The 20,348-nt window shown below is 38.7% G+C and overlaps 1 protein-coding gene across 4 annotated transcripts in view; it reads left to right on the top strand.

Annotated features, from left to right (window-relative positions):
• The first annotated feature begins 343 nt into the window (after positions 1 to 343).
• TMEM62 (transmembrane protein 62) overlaps positions 344 to 20,348 on the top strand; it is a 35,165-nt gene continuing 15,160 nt past the window's right edge. Inside the window, exons 1-10 of one of the 4 annotated variants that reach the window (XM_007173586.3) lie at positions 344 to 800; positions 1,077 to 1,188; positions 2,347 to 2,484; positions 5,114 to 5,159; positions 8,935 to 9,076; positions 11,534 to 11,658; positions 11,806 to 11,928; positions 15,084 to 15,239; positions 17,895 to 17,933; positions 19,447 to 19,606. In XM_007173586.3, coding sequence (XP_007173648.1) covers positions 621 to 800; positions 1,077 to 1,188; positions 2,347 to 2,484; positions 5,114 to 5,159; positions 8,935 to 9,076; positions 11,534 to 11,658; positions 11,806 to 11,928; positions 15,084 to 15,239; positions 17,895 to 17,933; positions 19,447 to 19,606 — 1,221 coding nt within the window. In that variant the 5' untranslated portion in view covers positions 344 to 620. Of the gene's footprint in view, positions 801 to 1,076; positions 1,189 to 2,346; positions 2,485 to 5,113; positions 5,160 to 8,934; positions 9,077 to 11,533; positions 11,659 to 11,805; positions 11,929 to 15,083; positions 15,240 to 17,894; positions 17,934 to 19,446; positions 19,607 to 20,348 lie in introns of those variants that run through there. The other 3 variants (XM_007173587.3, XM_057541910.1, XM_028164361.1) reach the window with 3 other exon arrangements.

Below are 20,348 nucleotides of genomic sequence, written 5' to 3'. Positions count from 1 at the left end.
AAATGAATGGCACACCACCGTATTAGACTATTACGTAACCAAGGGCACATGAAATCAGTTTTAGGAAAAAATAACTTTCACAAAACATACGGATTAAATCTATAGAAAACCTACGGAGCGACTTTGTTAATAATCAGAAGGAACCAGAGAAAGCCACCTGCCACATGTGTGCAGCAATTTTTAAAAGGCGTCCTCATACATACTTTGATTCTCAAAACAACCCTGTGAAGTACGCTCGGTAGGTATTAACTCCGCTTTGCAAGGAAACCGATCGCCGAGGTCCGGCATGACTGACTAAGGCGGAGTCAGGACGCTAGCCTCCGCCTCCCAGACCCGGGCTCCTTCCCTGCCACCCCACGGCTACTGCGAGTGGCGCTGGGGGTCAAGGTTTTTTTTTCTTACTCCGCATTGCATTAGCAAACCGAGCGCAGAGCCGCGGGAGGCCTGCAGGTGCACAGCCAGGCGCAAGTGCCAGCGGCGGCGGACCAGACCGGCGCCGTAGGCCCCGCGACCATAGAGTCCGGAAGTACGGCCAGAGCAGCTCCCGGGGGTCACCGCTCGGTCTCGGTGCGGGTTCCGGCCCCGGCCCCGCACAAGGGTGCCGCGCCCCGGCGGGCGGAATGGCCGCAGCGCTGGCCGTCAGGGTGGTCGCCGGGCTGGCGGCCGCGGCCTTGGCGGCAGTGCTCTTGGAGCACTACGGCCTGGCCGGGCCGCCCTCGCCACTGCCCCAGCCCCGCATCCCCCGGAGCCCGCACCCTGCGCCGGGCCCCAGAGCCAGCAACATCTTCTGGGGTCTGCAGGTGACGCAGCGGGAGCCCAGGCGGGGGCTGGGTGGGTGCAGAGCTGGCGCCGCGCGGTGAGACGCCAGCAGTTTCCGCGGGGTCGCGACCCGCTCCTGTTTGGGCCCACCCTCTGGGCTGGGGGAGAGGGGGGTGGTGCTCCGTCCTTCCCTGGGGGTTTCGATGATGCACTGCGTCTTTGCCTTTTCCTTCCGCCGGAGAGAGCCGCTGGGTCGTCTCTGTTCGTGCTGCCTCTTCCTGACTCAGATATTTCTGTTTAATACCTGCTTTCGGCAGATATCCGACATTCACCTGAGCAGGTTTCGCGATCCAGGCAGAGCTGTAGACTTAGAGAAGTTCTGTTCTGAAACTATTGACATCATTCAACCAGCTCTCGTCCTAGCAACAGGTAGGGAGGATTGCCGTGCTGTCATGTTGTTCTGTGGTCCGGATGGTAGAATGCAGACAGGGCTGCAGCCTTTTAATTTGGGGACATTAGGAAAACTTTAGCCACAGCCTCAGGTGAGTCCTCCTCCTGTAGAGGAGATAGGATATTATAATTTCCTTTGCCTATGGATAACTGAGTCAAGATCCGGGCTAAATGACTTGCCATAGCAAGGTTTCGTCCAAGCGGTGGAAACAAGGCTCATGATTCTCGTGTTAGTGTTCCGTCTGCCGTATCTGTTATCTGTTTTTTTGTTGTTGTTGTTGCAGCTCTGGATTTGAGAGAGACTTAGAGAAAGCCCTTTAACCAGAAATGAAAAGTTTTGCTCCTCCTCCTCCTCTTCTTCTTTTTTACTTAACTTTCCCATTTTCTTTACAGTATTAATCTTATATTGTCAGTTGTTTGAGGCTTCAGGTAACTCAGGACACTTTTTTTTTTTTCCATCCTTTGGTACTTCTGTGACTTGGTTCCCTGGAGTGTTCAAACCCCAAACCCTTTGCTCCCAACTGTGTTGGAGAAGAAGCTAAAGGAGCATCTCTCCTGGCTCTTGGGGGATTCATCTTTCACCCACCTTACTGAAACACCTCTGCTGATATGATGGAGTCCTCATTTTCTGGACGATCTCAATTTCAAATATCTGTCTAGTTTCCCAGAAATTTTGGTATTTCATTTTCCAAACTACACCTTCCAAATTGTTTCTTGCTGTAAAAATAATAGTTGGTCAGATCACATATCCTGATTTGGGGTTTGGAAAATAAGGTTACCATAGATATTTACACCTTCCCAAAGTGTTGGAATTTCTTATTAAAGAGTTTTCATTTCATCACAGTCTCAAGATACATTTTGTACTGCTCCCTTTAAAGATACATTTTTCACAACCCATTTCTACTATCACAGGAGGTTAAATAGGCACTTGCTAACCTGTAAGAAACAAATAAAGCCTGTGCTGAGAGTCTTATTTTCGATGGCTTGCTTTGGACAGAGATGGATTCATAAGTTGTTATGCTAATGCATGTTGAGTACTTTAAATATCTTTGTTCTTCAGTGTGCATTTAAAAAAAAATTGAACTCCCAGCCCCTCTTTATTTTGCATTGCTATTCAATTCTTATGTAAACCTACAGGAGACCTGACAGATGCCAAAACAAAGGAAAATTTGGGATCCAGGCAGCAAGAGGCAGAATGGCAAACTTACCAGGGTATTCTGAAGAAGACAAGGGTCATGGAAAAAACCAAGTGGCTCGATATCAAAGGAAATCATGGTAAGAGTCAAGTCCCAGTTATAATTAAGACTAGATTTTTTTTTCCTTCAGGAGCCTAGATTCTCCAATTTAAATTGTAAAATTACAAAATGGAACATTGTAACGTAAGCTTAGATATACTAAAGGCCACAACTATGAAATTCAACTATAATATGTGATTTTAAAACTTCAGATGTCACTGTTAGACCTTGAGGGGGAAATTGGTATGGTTTCTTTCTTCTTTACATGGAAGAAAAGCATATAGCAAAATCCACGCAGATGGATGTTTAATATAATTTTGCTAAGTGAAAGAAGCCAAACCCATAAGTCTACATTACTGTATAATTCCATTTATATGACATTCAAGGAAAGGCAAAACTATAGACAGAGAACAAACTGTGGTTGCAAAGGCTTGAAGATGGAGGGAGAGGCTGACTACAAAGAGGCATCATGAGATAATTTTGCGGGGTGATAGACCTGTTCTGTATATTGATTGTGGTGGTAGGTACATGACTATGCATTTGTCAAAATCCATAGAACTGTACATCACAAAGATTGAATTTTGCTGGATATATATTAAAAAATTAAAATTACAAATATATCCCAATATGCATGGAGAGAGAAATGGATAACCCCGTCCCATTTTTTAGATTATGATTGTTGTGTTAATAAGGAAATGAGGGCTTCCCTGGTGGCGCAGTGGTTGAGAATCTGCCTGCTAATGCAGGGGACACGGGTTCGAGCCCTGGTCTGGGAGGATCCCACGTGCCGCGGAGCGGCTGGGCCCGTGAGCCACAATTGCTGAGCCTGCGCGTCTGGAGCCTGTGCCCCGCAACGGGAGGGGCCGCGATAGAGAAAGGCCCGCGCACCGCGATGAAGAGCGGTCCCCGCACCGCGATGAAGAGTGGCCCCCGCTTGCCGCAACTGGAGAAAGCCCTCGCACGAACCGAGGACCCAACACAGCCAAAAATAAATAAATAAATAAATAAATAAATAAATAAATAAGAAAATCCTTTAAAAAAAAAAAAAAAAAAAAAAAAAAAATAAGGAAATGAACTATTTTCCAGGAGTCCTGATGGTAGATCTGTTTGTTTCATAAAGGTTGACTTTCTTATTGGTTACTTAAGTATTTCATTTGTCTGCTTCATTTGATTATTCGTTGCTGATGAGTACCTATTTATATATTTTTAAAAAGCTATCTTTTTAAATTCTATCTGGTGAAATACACAGCTATTGGTTAGATTGGAAAATCCCTCTTTATAAAAACAGTTGACCCTTGAAGAACGTGGGGGTTAGGGGCACCGACCCCCAAGCCGTCAAAAATTCGGATATAACTTTACAGTCGGCCCTGTGCATCTGCGGATTCAACCAACCAAGGATCTGTGTAGTACTGTAGTATGTATGTATTGAAAAAAATCTGCATATAAGTGGATTGACATAGTTCAAACCTGTGTTGTTCAAGGGTCAACCATAGTTCTTACAAAGCAGCTAGAAATTATAAATTAAAAATAGGATTCTGAAAAAAAAAAAAAAAAAAAGGATTCTGGCTTACAACTTTCTCTGGTATGTTTACATTCCCTTTTTTCCCTGATCTTAATTAAGGGTACACGTCAAATTCTTTTGCAATAAAAAGCAAATCTGTGTATATTAAAAAAGTTTTCCAAGCCAAACTACTGACATATTTAAAGTAACAAATATCAAATGGAGTTTTGTGATTAAATAATTTGGATAGTCCTTTGGAGTTCATAATCATTTAGTTTGACTTGTATAGGCATAAATGCTTATGGTATATATGTGTGTGTGCGTGTGTATATATATATAAATCTTTATTAAGATTTAACTATAATAAGGAGTTCTTTGGTGGTCTAAATGTTAGGATTCGGCACTTCACTGCCATGGCCTGGGTTCAATCCCTGGTTCAGAAACTGAGATCCCACAAGCCGTGCAGTGTTGCCAAAAAAAAAAAGAAGATTTAACTCTAACAGAATTGTTCTCTTAGCAAGAGGATTATATACACAATAATATTTCTTTTGGCCTAAATTGAGCTTACAGCTTACTTTCTAAGGTTATTAGAAATGTAGTGGATTCTTGGAAGTCAAAGCTGATAAACAATTTTAGCTATTGCAACCAAGCAATCAAGCTCTATGAAATTATTATATTTCCAGATAAGTATTCTATGATGTCCTTAACCTTTTCCCTTACCATTATATAACTTCTTTGTTACTGAATCTTTTTTAAGATTTAAAAAGAGAGGGGCTTTGGCCCTGTTATCAAAGTCATCTGCTGTTTAGAAACCCATGACATGGATCCATATATCAGGCATGAATCCAGTCCTTCCTGGCTTCCAGAATCACACAATTAAAACAGCAGCAACAGTGGTCCAGTCTTATAACTTCAAGTTGATTTATTCTGAGTAGCACATAATTCAAAATATTTATTGTTCTTCAGTATACTAGGTGCTTTAGATAAGTTTCCAGTTAACCTGAATTCTATTATCAAGTTTTAAAAATTAAAATTAAATGCCAATCTAATTAATTGGCATCTATCATCTAAAGTGTTATTGAAAGAATTGTCATTTTTCTTTAGTCATTAACGTGTTTGCATTTTTCTTTCTAATATAGATGATGTTTGCTCTTTTCTTTTTAATTAGATGCATTCAACATTCCAAGTCTGGAGAGTGTTGAGAATTATTACAGGTACTGTAATGAACAGACGACAGACCACAATGTACAGTCTGTTACAAGGAGGGTGCAATCAATTCACTGAATGGGTGAAAACATTTTTTAACAGAGAAAAGAACCTCTGGTAATTTAGAAAAGGAGCCTTTTCGTTTATTATTATTATTATTATTTTGGTGATTCATTTTTTGTTTGCTTGGATCTCTTCTTTCCTTTTATTCTTTTCTTAAAAAATTATTTATTTATTTTTGGCTGCATTGGGTTTTCGTTGCTGCATGAGGGCTCTCTCTAGTTGCAGCGAGCAGGGGCTACTCATCATTGAGGTGCGTGGGCTCATTGCAGTGGCCTCTCTTGTTGTGGAGCACGGGCTCTAGGCACAGGGGCTTCAGTAGTTGTGGCACGCAGGCTCAGCAGTTGTGGCTCACGGGCTCAGCAGTTGTGGCTTGTGGGCTCTAGAGGGCAGGCTCAGTAGCTGTGGTGCACGGGCTTAGTTGCTCCACGGCATGTGGGATCTTCCCGGACCAGGGATTGAACTCATGTCCCTGCATTGGCAGGCGTATTCTTAACCACTGCACTATGATGGAAGTCCCTTTTATTCTTTTTATTTCATATACTTTAATGCTTTTTGTTGGCTAATGGTACTTTTAATATTCTATATAGACTTTTTTTTTTTTTTTTGCCATTGATGCACAGCAAAAATCGTTTAGATCAGAGCTTGTCAACCAGAGTACTGTGGATTTTAAGAATGCTGAGATACTGATTCTCTTAGCCTCTGGGGCGGCTGAAGAGCCCAGTTGTTTACCCTTGGCTGCTTTGTCCAGTATGTCATACAAATATTAAAAAAAAATTTATGTGCATGAATATGAAAAAGGCCATGAATATGAAAGGATCTTTGAGTTAGAAAGCTCATTCTCTAGTTTCACTGTATTGGAATTCTTCTTTTGGCTGTAATTTCACTTTCTCTTCCAGGGTATTCAGTAGCTTTGTTTTACACTGTCAGTCAGTCAAGTAGCAAGTCTTAAGAGCCTATCATTAGTTGGATAGTGTGAGAGATACAAGAGCTGATATTAAAAAATATGGCCTCTACCTTCAAGTAAGTCTAGCTAAGGGAGATAAAAATTATTCAGGAAACAATTAGAAAAGAACGTGAAAAAAAAAAAAAGAACATGAAGGAATGGCTGTGAAATGCTAGATTATTTATTACACTTAATTATCACTATGAGAAATCAGAAAAGGCAGAGGTTAGCATGGGGTGGACATAGAGCAGACTTTATTGTTTATTTTTATTTTTTATTGAGATATAATTGACATATAACATTGTGTAAGTTTAAGGTATACAGTGTGTTCATGTGATACATTTATATATTGCAATGTGACTGTTATCATAGGGTTAGCTAATAACCCTATCACAAGTGACACAGTCAACTGTTTCTTTTTTTGTGGTGAGAACAATTAAGGTCTGGTCTGTTAGCAACTTTGAAGTTTATAATATAGTACTGTTAACTATAAGTACTATACTGTGCTTTAGATCTCTAGAACTTACTTATCTACTAGCTGCAAGTTAGAGAAGACTTTGTAAAAGAAGTGAAAATTGTGTCCAGTCTTAAAAGACGGGTAGCATTTGGAGAAGTAAGAAATTCTGAGGGGTATATTTTGAAACGATCAGTATAAACCGAGCTTTAGTTGTGTGCCACAACTAAAAGATCCTGCATGTCGCAACTGAAAGATCCCACATGCTGCAACGAAGAGCCTGCGTGCCACAACGAAGACCCGATGCAGCCAAATAAATAAATTAAAAATTAAAAAAAATACATTAAGAAAGCTAGAATGAGCTTTCGGGGGGCAGTAAGGAAACTGCTATCACCAGAATAAAGGTTCATATTGAGGATTGGTGTGACACTGGATAGATAGTGTAGAGCCAATTTATGGAGGTGTCAGGTGACAAGCACAGAAATTTAGATGTGATGGATAAGTTTATAATCCAGTATAGGTTCCTAAGGAGATAAGTAACAATGAAAATAGTATTTTATAAAGGGCAGACACACAACAAAATAGGGATAGAGATGAAAAGAAAAAGGGAGAGATTAGAGTTGTGTAGACCAAATAGAAGAATCCTGCAGCAGTCTAACCATCATAAGGAAAAGGCCTGACATGAATATAAGATATACCTGTCTGAAAAAGGGTCATGGATATGGGGATGGTGACATGAATTTGAGGATGGTAGGTCAAAAAGCATTGGTTAACATATAATTAGAGTCACCTTAACTTGGAAGAGGAGGTTGTCCTCTTTTGTTAGTGTGAGGAAGGAAAAGGACAGAGATGAAAATCTTTTACTTCTTCTTAACTGTTTGTATCTTTGATGGCAACTGTGGGAATGGGCTTAAGAGACATTTTCAAAGAATCAATAGGACTTAGGGTCTGATTAGTTATTGGGAAGGTAAAATTATTAGTCACTTTAAAGTTTCTTACCTTTATATTTTTGTTTCTAACCACCTAAACTTTATCCGGATTTAATATGTGACATTTTGCTAGAGATATAGACATTACAGAAATATCAACTGGAAGGAAAAAAATCTTAAGGTTAAATCTTGATCTCTACAATGCCTCAGAGATGCCAAAATCCAGAATTCAAAAACTTGTATATTTTAACCTCTGCTTTCAAGTAGTTGGATTTTATTTTAGATAGTTGGATTTTAATATGTCAAAAATGTAGGAAAGGAAACAACATATGTAAGATTATAAGATCCTGAAGAATAACTCTGAAAACAAACTAAGCAGGAAAAATATAAATACAAATTTTAATGAGGAAAAAACCCTGAAATAGAAATTCAAAAAATACCAAGAGGAGAGGTAATAGAGCTAATTGACTATTAATTGTAATATCTATGATAATATATTTATTTTTGATACATTTGTTGGCTGTTGTTGCTTAAAAATAGCTCCCTGATAGCACATTAAATTTCAGAATTTTATTTGTATTTTTTTCATATGTGCTCTTAGGTAAAACATGATATAAGACACTTAGATATTTTCTTATAATGTTCTGACATTTGAATAATAAAGGTATGCTCCAAATATAATCTATACTTTCTTTCACATTTATTCAACAAATACTTAATGAGTGCCGATGCTGTGTACTCTGTTACCCATCCTTTCTCCCTGCTCTTCACTCTCCAACTTTCTGGACACTTGAATACTGTTGATACTTAAGGTGGTGAGGACTTTCATTACTGGATGGGGACCCTGTGTATGTTTTCAATATATTTTTAGGAACGGATAAAAGATTTACTGGCCCAGACCTAACATTTTTCTCCTGGCTTGATGACTTCATCTTTGCAAGGCTTTATTGTGACTTAAGCCTCTGCAGTCCTGCTTCAAGAAGTAAACAGTTGTATCTCACTACACCAAGAATTCTGCTAGGAACTTAGAAGGCCCTCACTAAAATTTTTAATGATTGATAAATACTATTTCCCTGGATTCTGACTAATCTCTTTTAAAATGTTAAGTGGACCACCTAAATTAGCCACCTACTTCTCTGCTTTGCTTGGTGACCTTGTGCTTGGTTACTGATGAATATGTTTGCCTGAATCTTTGGAGGCAGTGGGAGAAAATCTTTAAAATTTCTTTTAATCGATGTATCCATTGTGGATCTAGTTTTGTGTATTTCTCTGTCAGATCATGGAAATTTCCTTTTCAAAGGGAGGCAAAATATAGTGTGATTTTAGGGCAGGAATTTAAACTCATTCTGTCATTTTATGATTACACTAAAACTTTTCTGTCTTGTATTTTTTAGGAAATATTCTGCTGTACGTAGGGATGGCTCTTTCCATTACGTCCACAGTACTCCCTTTGGCAACTATTCTTTCATCTCTTTGGATGCCACTCTAAATCCAGGGCCTAAGAGACCTTTTAATTTCTTTGGAATTTTAGATCAGGTACAGTAAAAAATCTCACTTCCCTTTGCAGCTAACCTATTTTATCTTTTCCCAGATACATGCGGCTCACTTAAAGTTATACTAGGTAAACAAGTTCTTATCTAGAAATGCTTGAGGAAAATTCTACTGTGGTTGCAGGTATGGCTAGAAGAAATTATTGACTACTTGAACCCTATTATTGTTATCCCTGTCCTTGTTCCAAAATCTGGGAAAGCAGTACCTCACATTTTACATTAATTCAGTAAACATTTGTTAAATATGTACTGGGACTTCCCTGGTGGTCCAGTGGTTAAGACTCCTTGCTCCCAATGCAGGGGACCAGGGTTTGATTCCTGGTCAGGGAACTAGATCCCGCATGCCACAACTAAGAGCCCACATACCGCGACTAAAAGAGCCCGCATTCTGCAAGGAAGATCCTGCGTGCCACAACTAACCCAGCACAGCCAAATAAATATTTTTTAAAAATAAAATAAATATGTACTAAGTGCAGCATGCACTTTGCAAGGTGCAGGGCATACAGCTTTGTATACTATATGGTATATTCCTAAATCCCCACAGTTGCCATTTCTAACTAATGGTTTATATTTTTTTGGGAAGAGAAGGGCAACCATGGAAGTAAATGAGTTTTCTTTTTTTTTTTTTTCATTTATTTTTTGTCTGCATTGGGTCTTCATTGCTGCATGCAGGCTTTCTATAGTTGTGACGAGCGGGCGCTACTCTTCTTGCGGTGCGCTTGCTACTCTTCCTTGCAGTGTGCGGGCTTCTCATTGCAGTGGCTTCTCTTGTTGCGGAGCACGGGCTTTAGGTGCACGGGCTTCAGTAGCTGTGGCTCGTGGGCTCTAGAGCGCAGGCTCAGTAGTTGTGGCGCACAGGCTTAGTTGCTCTGCAGCATGTGGCATCTTCCCAGATCAGGGATCAAACCTGTGTCCCCTGCATTGGCAGGCGGATTCTTAACCACTGCGCCACCAAGGAAGTCCTAAATAAGTTTCTTTTAAAGTATTTTTCGTTAAGCTCGGTGAAAATTGTTGCTGGATTAAAACTGTATGGAAAGTCACATCTGAGAACCTCTAATTATTTCTTGGTACAGCAAATGTCAACTCATTATTGAGCACGTGCCCAAATGCAAGACATATGTGCCCATATATAAGAATACAAGCGTGATAAGATCAAGTCCTTGGCCTCTTAGAATATTTAATGTACTGGTGGGGCTTAAGACCTATACAGAAATAACTATAATAAAAGGCAGAATTTGCTAAGTGCTGAAAGGTTCAAAGTGGTATGAGGGTTCAAAAAAACTTGAGCAGAATATTGTTAAATGCTTTGGGTTTATTAGACATTTTATTTCAGGAAGGTATATTTTGTTTCCTGTCTACTGAGTGTCTTTAGACGGAGTTGATCAGCTTATTATTTTAACGCCTACCCCTTAGAATGGTGTTTTTTAAGGTATGATTTGATAATCTGCATGAAAAGCAACTGTTTTGTAAAATGCAGATTCCTAGGCTTTGTCTGAGACTTACCAAATTAGAAACTCTGAAAGTAGGAGCCAGGAATTCATTGCTATAAGCACTTTGGAGATAATATTAATGTACATTTTTATATATACAAGTTATTTTAGAAATAATCTTTATGAGGGATGGTTTACAGACAATAAAATGCACTCATTTTGAGTATTTGAAGAGTTTTGACAAATGTATATACTGGTGTAACTGTCACCACAATCAAGACAGAACATTTCCATTACCCCAGAAAGTTCTCTTGTGTTGTTAGTCTTCACCTGCAGTCCCAGGGAACCACTGACGGGTTTTCTGTCAGTATAGATTAGTGCTGTTTGTTCTAGAATTTTACATAAATGAAATCATACAGTATGTACTCTTGTGTCTGGCTTCTTTTGCTTAGTATGTTTTTGAAATTCATCCGTATTACTGTGTGTATCCTTTTTATTGCTGAGTAGTATTCCATTGTATGGGTATGGATATACTGCAGTTTTTTGATGGTTTCTAGTTTTTGTCTGTTATGAGTAGAATGTTGTAAATATTCAGGTACAAGGTTTTCTGTGGACATATGTACATCTTGTTTTAGAAGTTTAGTTTCAATATCCTCTTTATTAATTGCACTGTGGTATACAGGGCTGAAAAGATTAGTGGTTCTTCATTGCTGCAAAGAAATTTATAAATAAAGAAAAAAATTTATGTAATTTAAAGATTGTTTATTTCTGTTTCTTTATCAAATGGGAATAATCGCTGTCCTAGTTAGTGCAGAGTTATTTTTAGGACCAAATGAATTGTATGTTTAAACAGTTTGAAACTTACAGAGGTTCATACAGGTCACTGATTATAGGGTTTAAGCTTTAGAGGTAATATACTTATTATAAAACCTCAAGGGAGTTGTGTAACCTGTTGACATTAGATTTCAGCCTGAGCCCTAATTAAAGCTCCTTCTGTTTTTCTCTGATTTCAGAAACAGATGGAGGATCTTTTATTACTGGCCAAGGAGAGTAGTCGGAGCAACCACAGTATTTGGTTTGGACACTTTACAACATCCACTATCCTTTCTCCATCACCAGGAATTCGGTCCATAATGAGGTGAGGCAGGCTTCCAAAATCAAAAATAATTGCTTTTAATTCTTTTATGTTGTTCTACCTATCTTGCTTTTCTGAAGAGATATTTTTATTAGTTTGGCATCACAAGTTATCTTTGTTCATTTATTTCATTTATTTTTCATTGGTTAGTTCGGCTACAGCTTATTTGTGTGGGCACCTCCACACACTTGGTGGACTGATGCCTGTTTTGCACACTCGTCACTTCCAGGGCACTTTGGAACTTGAGGTGGGAGACTGGATGGTTAACAGAAGGTAAGGGAACTACCCCACAGAATACAACTTATACATGTAAGTTTTGCTAAAGCAATGATAGTTTTCTGATCACTATCATGAGTGATCCCAGTTAAGGAAAAACATGTGATATCTCTGTGTTTTTGAAGGAATATATGTATCTGGCAATTTTTATCCTTATGCAAAAACCTTGTTGCAGCAATTATGTTTGCCATCACTATGTTATGTTGGCTTTTCAAACGCAACTTCTAGGAAATAGTTCTCAAAATCTAGTATACACGAGATCTTTGGAGGAGCTTATGAAAAGTAAAAATTACCAGGCCCTGTCTCTAGAGATTTTGTCTGTGTTGGTCTGGGTTAGGACACAAGAAACTGCTTTTTTTTAAAAAGTCCACCAGATGCTCAATGGACCATACTTTGAGAAACACTAGGGCTAGAAATATGTCATCTTTTTCCCTGAATTTTATATCTGCCTTTCTAGTTATTGCTACAAGATTTAGTGATTTAAGTTCTTCAAACAGATTATAGTTGGTTTTATTAAGGTTAAAGTCTTTTAAAAATTATTATTATTAGACACTTTTTAAATTGAAGTATAGTTGTACAATATTATGTTACAGTTGTACAGTATAGTGATTCACAATTTTTAAAGGTTATACTCCATTTATAGATATTGTAAAATATTGGCTATATTCCCTGTGCTGTACAATATATCCCTGTAGCTTATTTTATATGTAATAGTTTGTACCTCTTAACCCCCACCTCTATCTTGCCCCTCCTCCCTTCCCTCTCCCCACTGGTAACCACTAGTTTGTTCTCTGTATCTGTAAGTCTGTTTCTTTTTTGTTATATTCCCTAGTTTGTTGTATTTCTTAGATTCCACATGTAAGTGGTATCGTACAGTATTTGTCTTTCTCTGTCTGGCTTATTCACTTAGCATAATACCCTTCAAGTCCATCACTGCTGCAACTGGCAAAATTTCATTGTTTTTTATGGCTGAGTAGTATTTCATTGTATATGTACCACATCTTCTTTATCCATTCTTCTGTTGATGGACACTTAGGTGGCTTCCATATCTTGGCAATTGTAAATAATTCTGTTATGAACATTGGGGTGCATGTATCTTTTCAAATTGGATATATATGCAGGAGTGGAAATGCTGGGTCATACGCAAGATCTAAGGTTAAAGTTTTCTGAAGAGAAAACATAACTTATTTTCAAAAGGATACAGTATAGTTAAATATATATTTATTGAGAAGAATGAAATATATATATTTGCGAATAACTATTTAAGTGCAAGTTTAAGTATAAATAAGTATCATCTCATTGTTTTTTATCAATTGCTCTTTAACTTAGTCAAACCCAGTGCTATGAAGATATTAGGTACTTAGTGAATATTTGTTGAGCTGAGTATGTTATCTTTCTAATAACTACAGTTGACCTTTGAACAACACAGTTTGAACTGTGCAGGTCAACGTATACTCAGACGTTTTTCACAAAATACTTACTACAGTACCACACAACCTGTGGATAGTTGAATCTGTGGATGCGGAACTGAGGATACAGAGGGCTGATTGGGAAATTATACTCGGATTTTCTACTGCTTGGGGGTCGGTGCCCCAACACCCGCATTGTTCAAGGGTCAACTGTACTTCCATTCATTAAAAAGCAGCTTTATATCTTGGAAGGTACTTATTCATTTCAGTTGGCTTTTCTAGAAACTGTATAAGAGCTATGCTTGAAGCCTGTGATTAGTTGGCAACTGTAATTACTTTGAACTAAGACCTGTCTGTTCATGACTGTGAGGCTGTGGGCTGGGCTGGAATTGCCTTTTACCAGGTAGCCTTCCTAACCCTTGATCAGCTTCTTTATTTCTTATAAATGCTGCAGTTACAAGTTAAGTGATGTTAATTATGGAGCCATTTCCTTTCTTTCTCTTCCCACCTGCTCTCCTGTGTTCCCACCCTGGGGTTTTATTTGGAGTTTGTTTTACTGAAAGGACCTAACCTTTACCTGCCCTTATAAATGTTTAAATTATATTAGTACAATAGAAGAGTTGTTTTTTTTTTTTGGCTGTGGCTTGTGGGATCCTAGCTCCCCGACCGGGGATCGAACCCCGGCCCTCAGCAGTGAGAGCACGGAGTCCTAACCACTGGACTGCCAGGGAATTCCCTAGGAGAGTTTTTAAAAACAGTTAGTATATTAGTAATATTAGACTAGGCTTTGTTGTGGATGCAAATAAATCTAGAAATATCAGTGGCTTAACACAACAGATGTTTATTTTTTCATTTATGTAAATCAGTATGAGTCAGGGAAATTCTCCTCCCTGGGGTAACTCAGGGATTCAGACTTCCTCCATCTTATAATGTGACTATTTCAATACCTCAATTCCAGGGCAGGCAAGAGAGCACAGAGAACTCATACCCATTCTTAAGTACTTTGGACCAGAAGTGTGATACGTGTCACTTCTGTTCACAGCCCATTGGCCAGAACTAGTCACATGGTCCCAACCTAATACCAGGGAGACTGGGAAATGCAGGGGAGCACGTGGAGTATTTGGTGAGCACTATTGTTTCTGCCATAGCTAATCACTTCTCTCCTTAGTTCTAAAAGTTAGAAAATACAAAACTTTGGTTACTTTTTAGTGAATAGTTTTACCTTTCATTGTGCATTTAGAAAATCAAAACCACTTAACTTTTGCTGTTTTCTTTGAAATTATAGAAATAAAAGTTTAAAAGAAGAATTAAAGGTTTCTAATTATGTTTATTTTAATATTTTATGTAGCATTGTTGATGGGATGAAGAATGTCAGATATTATTAGACATATGGTGAATGTTTTAGGTTCAAAATAGCCTTAAAGTATAGAAATCAAATGATTTAATTCAACAGACATTTATTTAAAAATTAAAGAGTACATGCTATGTACCAGGCATTGTTCTAGGACACAGTGAAAATTCATTGCTTCAGTCAGATCCCAGTTGTGACAAATGTCACATGTGCCAAAATGTATAAAGTGATAAGGGCAAGGGAAGAAAGAGGAACAATATTATTTACTCTGCATTCAAATTCATGATCTCAGAAAGCATAGTTTTATATTTTTACATTTGTTCTGTATATATCCTTCAGGCCCTCTTATAATATGAAGTAACTAAATTACCTTCTTGTCCTCTGGTGTCTAGGTACCGGATCTTTGCTTTTGATCATGACCTCTTTAGCTTTGCAGATTTGATCTTTGGCGAGTGGCCTGTGGTTCTTATCACTAATCCTAAATCACTCCTCTATAGTTCTGCTAAACATGAACCACTAGAAAGACTCCTTCACTCAACACACATCAGGTATGTAGCAATTTTTCAGAATTTACTTTCAGTTTGATATTGATGAAGAATAAGTCATTGTGATTGCATTCTTACGTGAAAGCTATGAGATGCTCTACTTTAGTTTTCTCAGCAATCTAAACATTATATAAATTGCCTACTGTTTCATTCCTATTCAGTTAAAAAGTATATAATTTTTAAGCTGCTGAAATAAAAAAGAAAATCTAGAAGCCCATAATCCTACCATTATTATTTTTGTCTTTTATTCTCGCTTTTTTTATATGCGTGGTTTTACATTGCTGTAATCATAATGTACCTGCTCATTTGTATCCTACTTTAGAAAATTTACATCGTATATCAGAAGTATATATTTTTTTGTTTTGCTACATAGCCTTTCAAAAAAGCAAAAGCTATGTAAACCTTTTGGAATTGAAAATTCATTTGGCATATGAATTTGACAGTGTATATAAATAGAATCTTTTTTTAAATTTATTTTTTATTGAAGTATTGTTGAATTACAATGTGTTAATTACTGCTGAGAGCAAAGTGACTCAGTTATACATGTATACATTCTTTTTCATATTCTTTTCCATTATGGTTTATCACAGGATATTGAATATAGTTCCCTGTGCTGTACTATAGGACCTTGCTGTTTACCCATCCTATATATAATAGTTTGCATCTGCTAATCCCAAACTCCCAGTCCTTCCCTCCCCCACCCCTTCCCCCTTGGCAACCACCAGTCTATTTTCTATATCCCTGATTCTGTTGCTGTTTCATGGATAGGTTAATTTGTGTCATATTTTAGATTCCACATATAAGTGATACTATATGGTATTTGTCTTTCTAACTTCACTTAGGATGGTAATCTCTAGTTGAATCCATGTTGCTGCAGATGGCATTATTTCGTTCTTTTTTATGGCTGAGCAGTATTAAATAGAGTCTTAATGAGACATTAACATTCCTTTTGCAAAGAGACATAACCTTTTGCAAACATAAGGGCACTTGTATTTTTTTTTTAATTTATTATTTATTGATTTATTTATTTTTGGCTGTGTTGGGTCTTCGTTTCTGTGTGAGGGCTTTCTCTAGTTGCGGCAAGCGGGGGCCACTCTTCATCGCGGTGCGCGGGCCTCTCACTATCGTGGCCTCTTTTGTTGCGGAGCACAGGCTCCAGACGCGCAGGCTTAGTAGTTGTGGCTCACAGGCCTAGTTGTTCTGCGGCATGTGGGATCTTCCCAGACCAGGGCTCAAACCCGTGTCCCCTGCATTAGCAGGCAGATTCTCAACCACTGCGCCACCAGGGAAGCCCAAGGGCACTTGTTTTAATATATTCTTTTAAATTTTATTTTGAAAAGTAGTACAACATAACTTTTGGAAAATAGAGTAATGGGATTATATGTGTATCCATGTCCCACCCTCCCCACCCCCCAATAGAACTGTTATTAACATGAGTTTTCCGGGCTTCCCTGGTGGCACAGTGGTTGAGAGTCTGCCTGCCGATGCAGGGGGCATGGGTTCGAACCCTGGTCCGGGAAGATCCCACATGCCGCGGAGCAACTGGGCCCGTGAGCCACAGCTACTGAGCCTGCGCGTCTGGAGCCTGTGCTCCGCAACGAGAGGCCGTGACAGTGAGAGGCCCGCACACCGCGATGAAGAGTGGCCCCTGCTCGCCGCAACTGGAGAAAGCCCTCGCACAGAAACGAAGACCCAACACAGCCAAAAATAAATAAATAAATAAATAAATAAATAAATTTATTTAAAAAAAACAAACAAACATGAGTTTTCCTTCTCAGGCATTCTCTTTCAGGCCTGTATTTACACGGTCGTAATCATAGGGCACAGTGTATTCTAATTGCTACTTTTTTTCTGTCAACAGAGAGAATGGACCACAGTTTAACCATTTTCCTATCTTATTGGTGAACTTTTAGATTTTTTTCTCATTTGAGGATGAACATCTGATGCATATAGATTCTTCCTTCATTTGAATAATTGCTTTAGATAGAGTTCTGGAAATAGGATTCTAGGTGAAATAGTTTGAATTCCTTTGTGACTGTTGATAAAGATTGCCTGATTACTTTTTTTTTTTGCAACTAAAATCATTATTCTTTTTCAGAAAATTGTGGTAAAATATACATAACATAAAATTTACCATGTTAAGCATTTTTAGTGGCAATAAGTACCTTTATATTGTTGTGCAACCATCACTACCATTTTTTTCAGCTTCCAAAACTGCAGCTCTGTACCCATTCAACACTAACTCCCTATTCCCCCTCCCCCCAGCCCCTGGCAACCACCAATTCTACTTTCTGTCTCTATGAATTTGATGACTCTAGGTACCTCATAGGGGAATCATACAGTATTTGTCCTTTTGACTGGCTTTCTTTCATTTAGCATAATGTCCTCATCCATTCTGAAGCATGTTTCAGAATTTCCTTGCTTTTTAAGGCTGAGTATTCATTGTTTCATATTTGTTTATCCATTCATCTGTTGATAGACATTTTTGCTTCTGCCTTCTCACTACTGTAAATAATGCTGCTATGAATATGGGTGTACAAATATGTGTTCCAGTCCCTGCTTTCAGTTCTTTGGGTATATATTCAGAAGTGGGATTGCTGGATCATGTGGTAATTCAATGTTTAATTTTCTGAGGAACCTCCACATTGTTTTCCACAGTGGCTGCGCCATTTCACATTCCCACCAGCAGTGCACAAGGTACCTGATTACTTTTTAAAACAGATACTAATTTATAATGTTATCAAGCAGTATGAGTGCCAGTTTCACAGCACTCTTATCATTATTGGATATTGTACTTTTAAAAAGATTTACTAATTATTCTGGAAAAAAGGGTACCAATATGTTTTAATTTATTTCTTTTGATCACTAGGTAAGTGGAACATACATCTCTCGGTCAGGTTTCTTTTTTTTAATAAATTTATTTATTTATTTATTTATTTTTGGCTGTGTTGGGTCTTCGTTGCTGTGTGCGGGCTTTTGCTAGTTGCAGCGAGCTGGGGCTACTCTTTGTTGCTGGAGGGCTTCTCATTGCAGTGGCTTCTCTTGTTGCGGAGCACGGGCTCTAGGCACGCGGGCTTCAGTAGTTGTGGCGTGTGGGCTCAGTGGTTGTGGCTCGCAGGCTCTAGAGCGCAGGCTCAGTAGTTGTGGCACGTGAGCTTAGTTGCTCCGCGGCATGTGGGATCTTCCCGGACCAGGGCTCGAACCCGTGTCCCCTGCCTTGGCAGGTGGATTCTTAACCACTGCGCCACCAGGGAAGTCCCGGTCAGGTTTCTTGATAGGAGCTGGATATCAGATTTAGATTTAGAATAGTTTCTAATTTCTCACCAGTTCAGGTTGGCTGAATTATACAACTCCAGAAGCCACCATTTAGAAAGAAACCAGATCATATGAAGAGTGTCATATGAACAGTTGTACAATGTAATGGTCTGCCTTACTGTTGTCCCTCGGTATCTCTGGGGGATTGGTTCCAGGACCCCCTGGGAATACCAAAGTGTACAGATGCTCAAGTCCTTTATATAAACTGGTGTAATATTTGCATATAACCTATGCACACCCTCCCTATACTTTAAATCATATCTAGATTACTTATAATACCTAACACAGTGTAACTGCTATGTAAATAGTTGCTGGCGAGAGGCAAATTAAAGTTTTGCTTTTTGGAACTTTCTTGAAATTTTTCTTTTCTGAATATTTTTGATCCATGGTTGGTAGAAACCACAGGTTCCACATCACAGTAACTCGCAGATCAACCAACGGAAGGCCATCTGTACTTACATCTTTTCAGGTTATAATAGGGTTATTCTTCTTTATAAAAACAATGCCAGGGCTTCCCTGGTGGCGCAGTGGTTGAGAATCTGCCTGCTAATGCAGGGGACATGGGTTCGAGCCCTGGCCTGGGAAGATCCCACATGCCGCAGAGCGGCTGGGCCCGTGAGCCACAACTGCTGAGCCTGCGCGTCTGGAGCCTGTGCTCCGCAACGAGAGAGGCCGCGACGGTGAGAGGCCCGCGCATCGCGATGAAGAGTGGCCCCCGCTTGCCACAACTGGAGAAAGCCCTCGCACAGAAACGAAGACCCAACACAGCCAAAATCAATCAATCAATCAATCAATCAAACATATGCATCTGATTCAAGATCCTCTTTAAAAAAAAAAAAAAAAAAAAAAAACAATGCCAAATACCTAAAACCATGCATTTATGCTCTCATTTTAGAGTCTTGGTGTTCTCCTTATCCTCCATTACTTCAGTCGCAGTTAAGATTGATGGAGTTCATTTAGGGCAAGCTAGTCATTTGTCTGGTCCTATTTTCATACTAAAGTGGAATCCAAGAAACTACAGTAATAAGACACATAACATAGAAATAATCGTCCAGGTAAGTTAGTAATTTTCAACTTGCTATGTGAATGATTAGGCTGTAACCACATTGAACTCTGATTTGTTTTTTGTTTTGTTTTGTTTTTGTTTTTGTCAATTGATAAGATGAAACTAAGTGAATAAAAAATTTGAATACACTGGATTTAGTATGTTCTGAAAATGGACACTCAGGAATAATTCTACTTTTAGACTAAAAACTGGGCAGAGGACATGCGTGTGCAACTACTGGCTGTAGTCCCCTCTTTTTGTCCCCAGGGAATCATTCTTCTGTTTTCTTCCAACTTTGGCCAGAATCTTTTAATAATGGGAGCACATTCCCCAATATTCCTAAAGATAATAGAATAAGTTGGAAAACATATAATATTTACGTATCCACGCCTTTGATTGCTGTCTCCAAGAATAGGAAATTGTGTCACTATTTTGAAAGCTCTAGGGTAAATAATTTTTAAGGCATCCATCAAAGGGATTTTTTTGTTTGGCGAGTGGGCATTGATAGCACATGCAGTAACTGTCTGCCTGTCCCTTTTCTGATTCAGCTTGGGGAACATTTAATTCACTAGACCTGCCGGAGTAGAAAGTGATCATCATCACCAAAGTAGAGTAGTTTCATCAACAATCTGAAACACTTTAGGGGATAGACTGTGCTAAAAAATTAGTTTCTGGGAAAAAAAAAAATCTGTCAACTTCTGCAACTTTATGATTTGATGAAGTTTTAAACTATTTAATCTTTTAATGTTAAG

This window comes from Balaenoptera acutorostrata, chromosome 3 (genome assembly GCF_949987535.1).
Source record: "Balaenoptera acutorostrata chromosome 3, mBalAcu1.1, whole genome shotgun sequence".
Taxonomy (NCBI): Eukaryota; Metazoa; Chordata; class Mammalia; order Artiodactyla; family Balaenopteridae; genus Balaenoptera; species Balaenoptera acutorostrata.
Note: the sequence above shows the minus strand (reverse complement) of the source record. Positions and strands in the feature narration are given on the sequence as shown.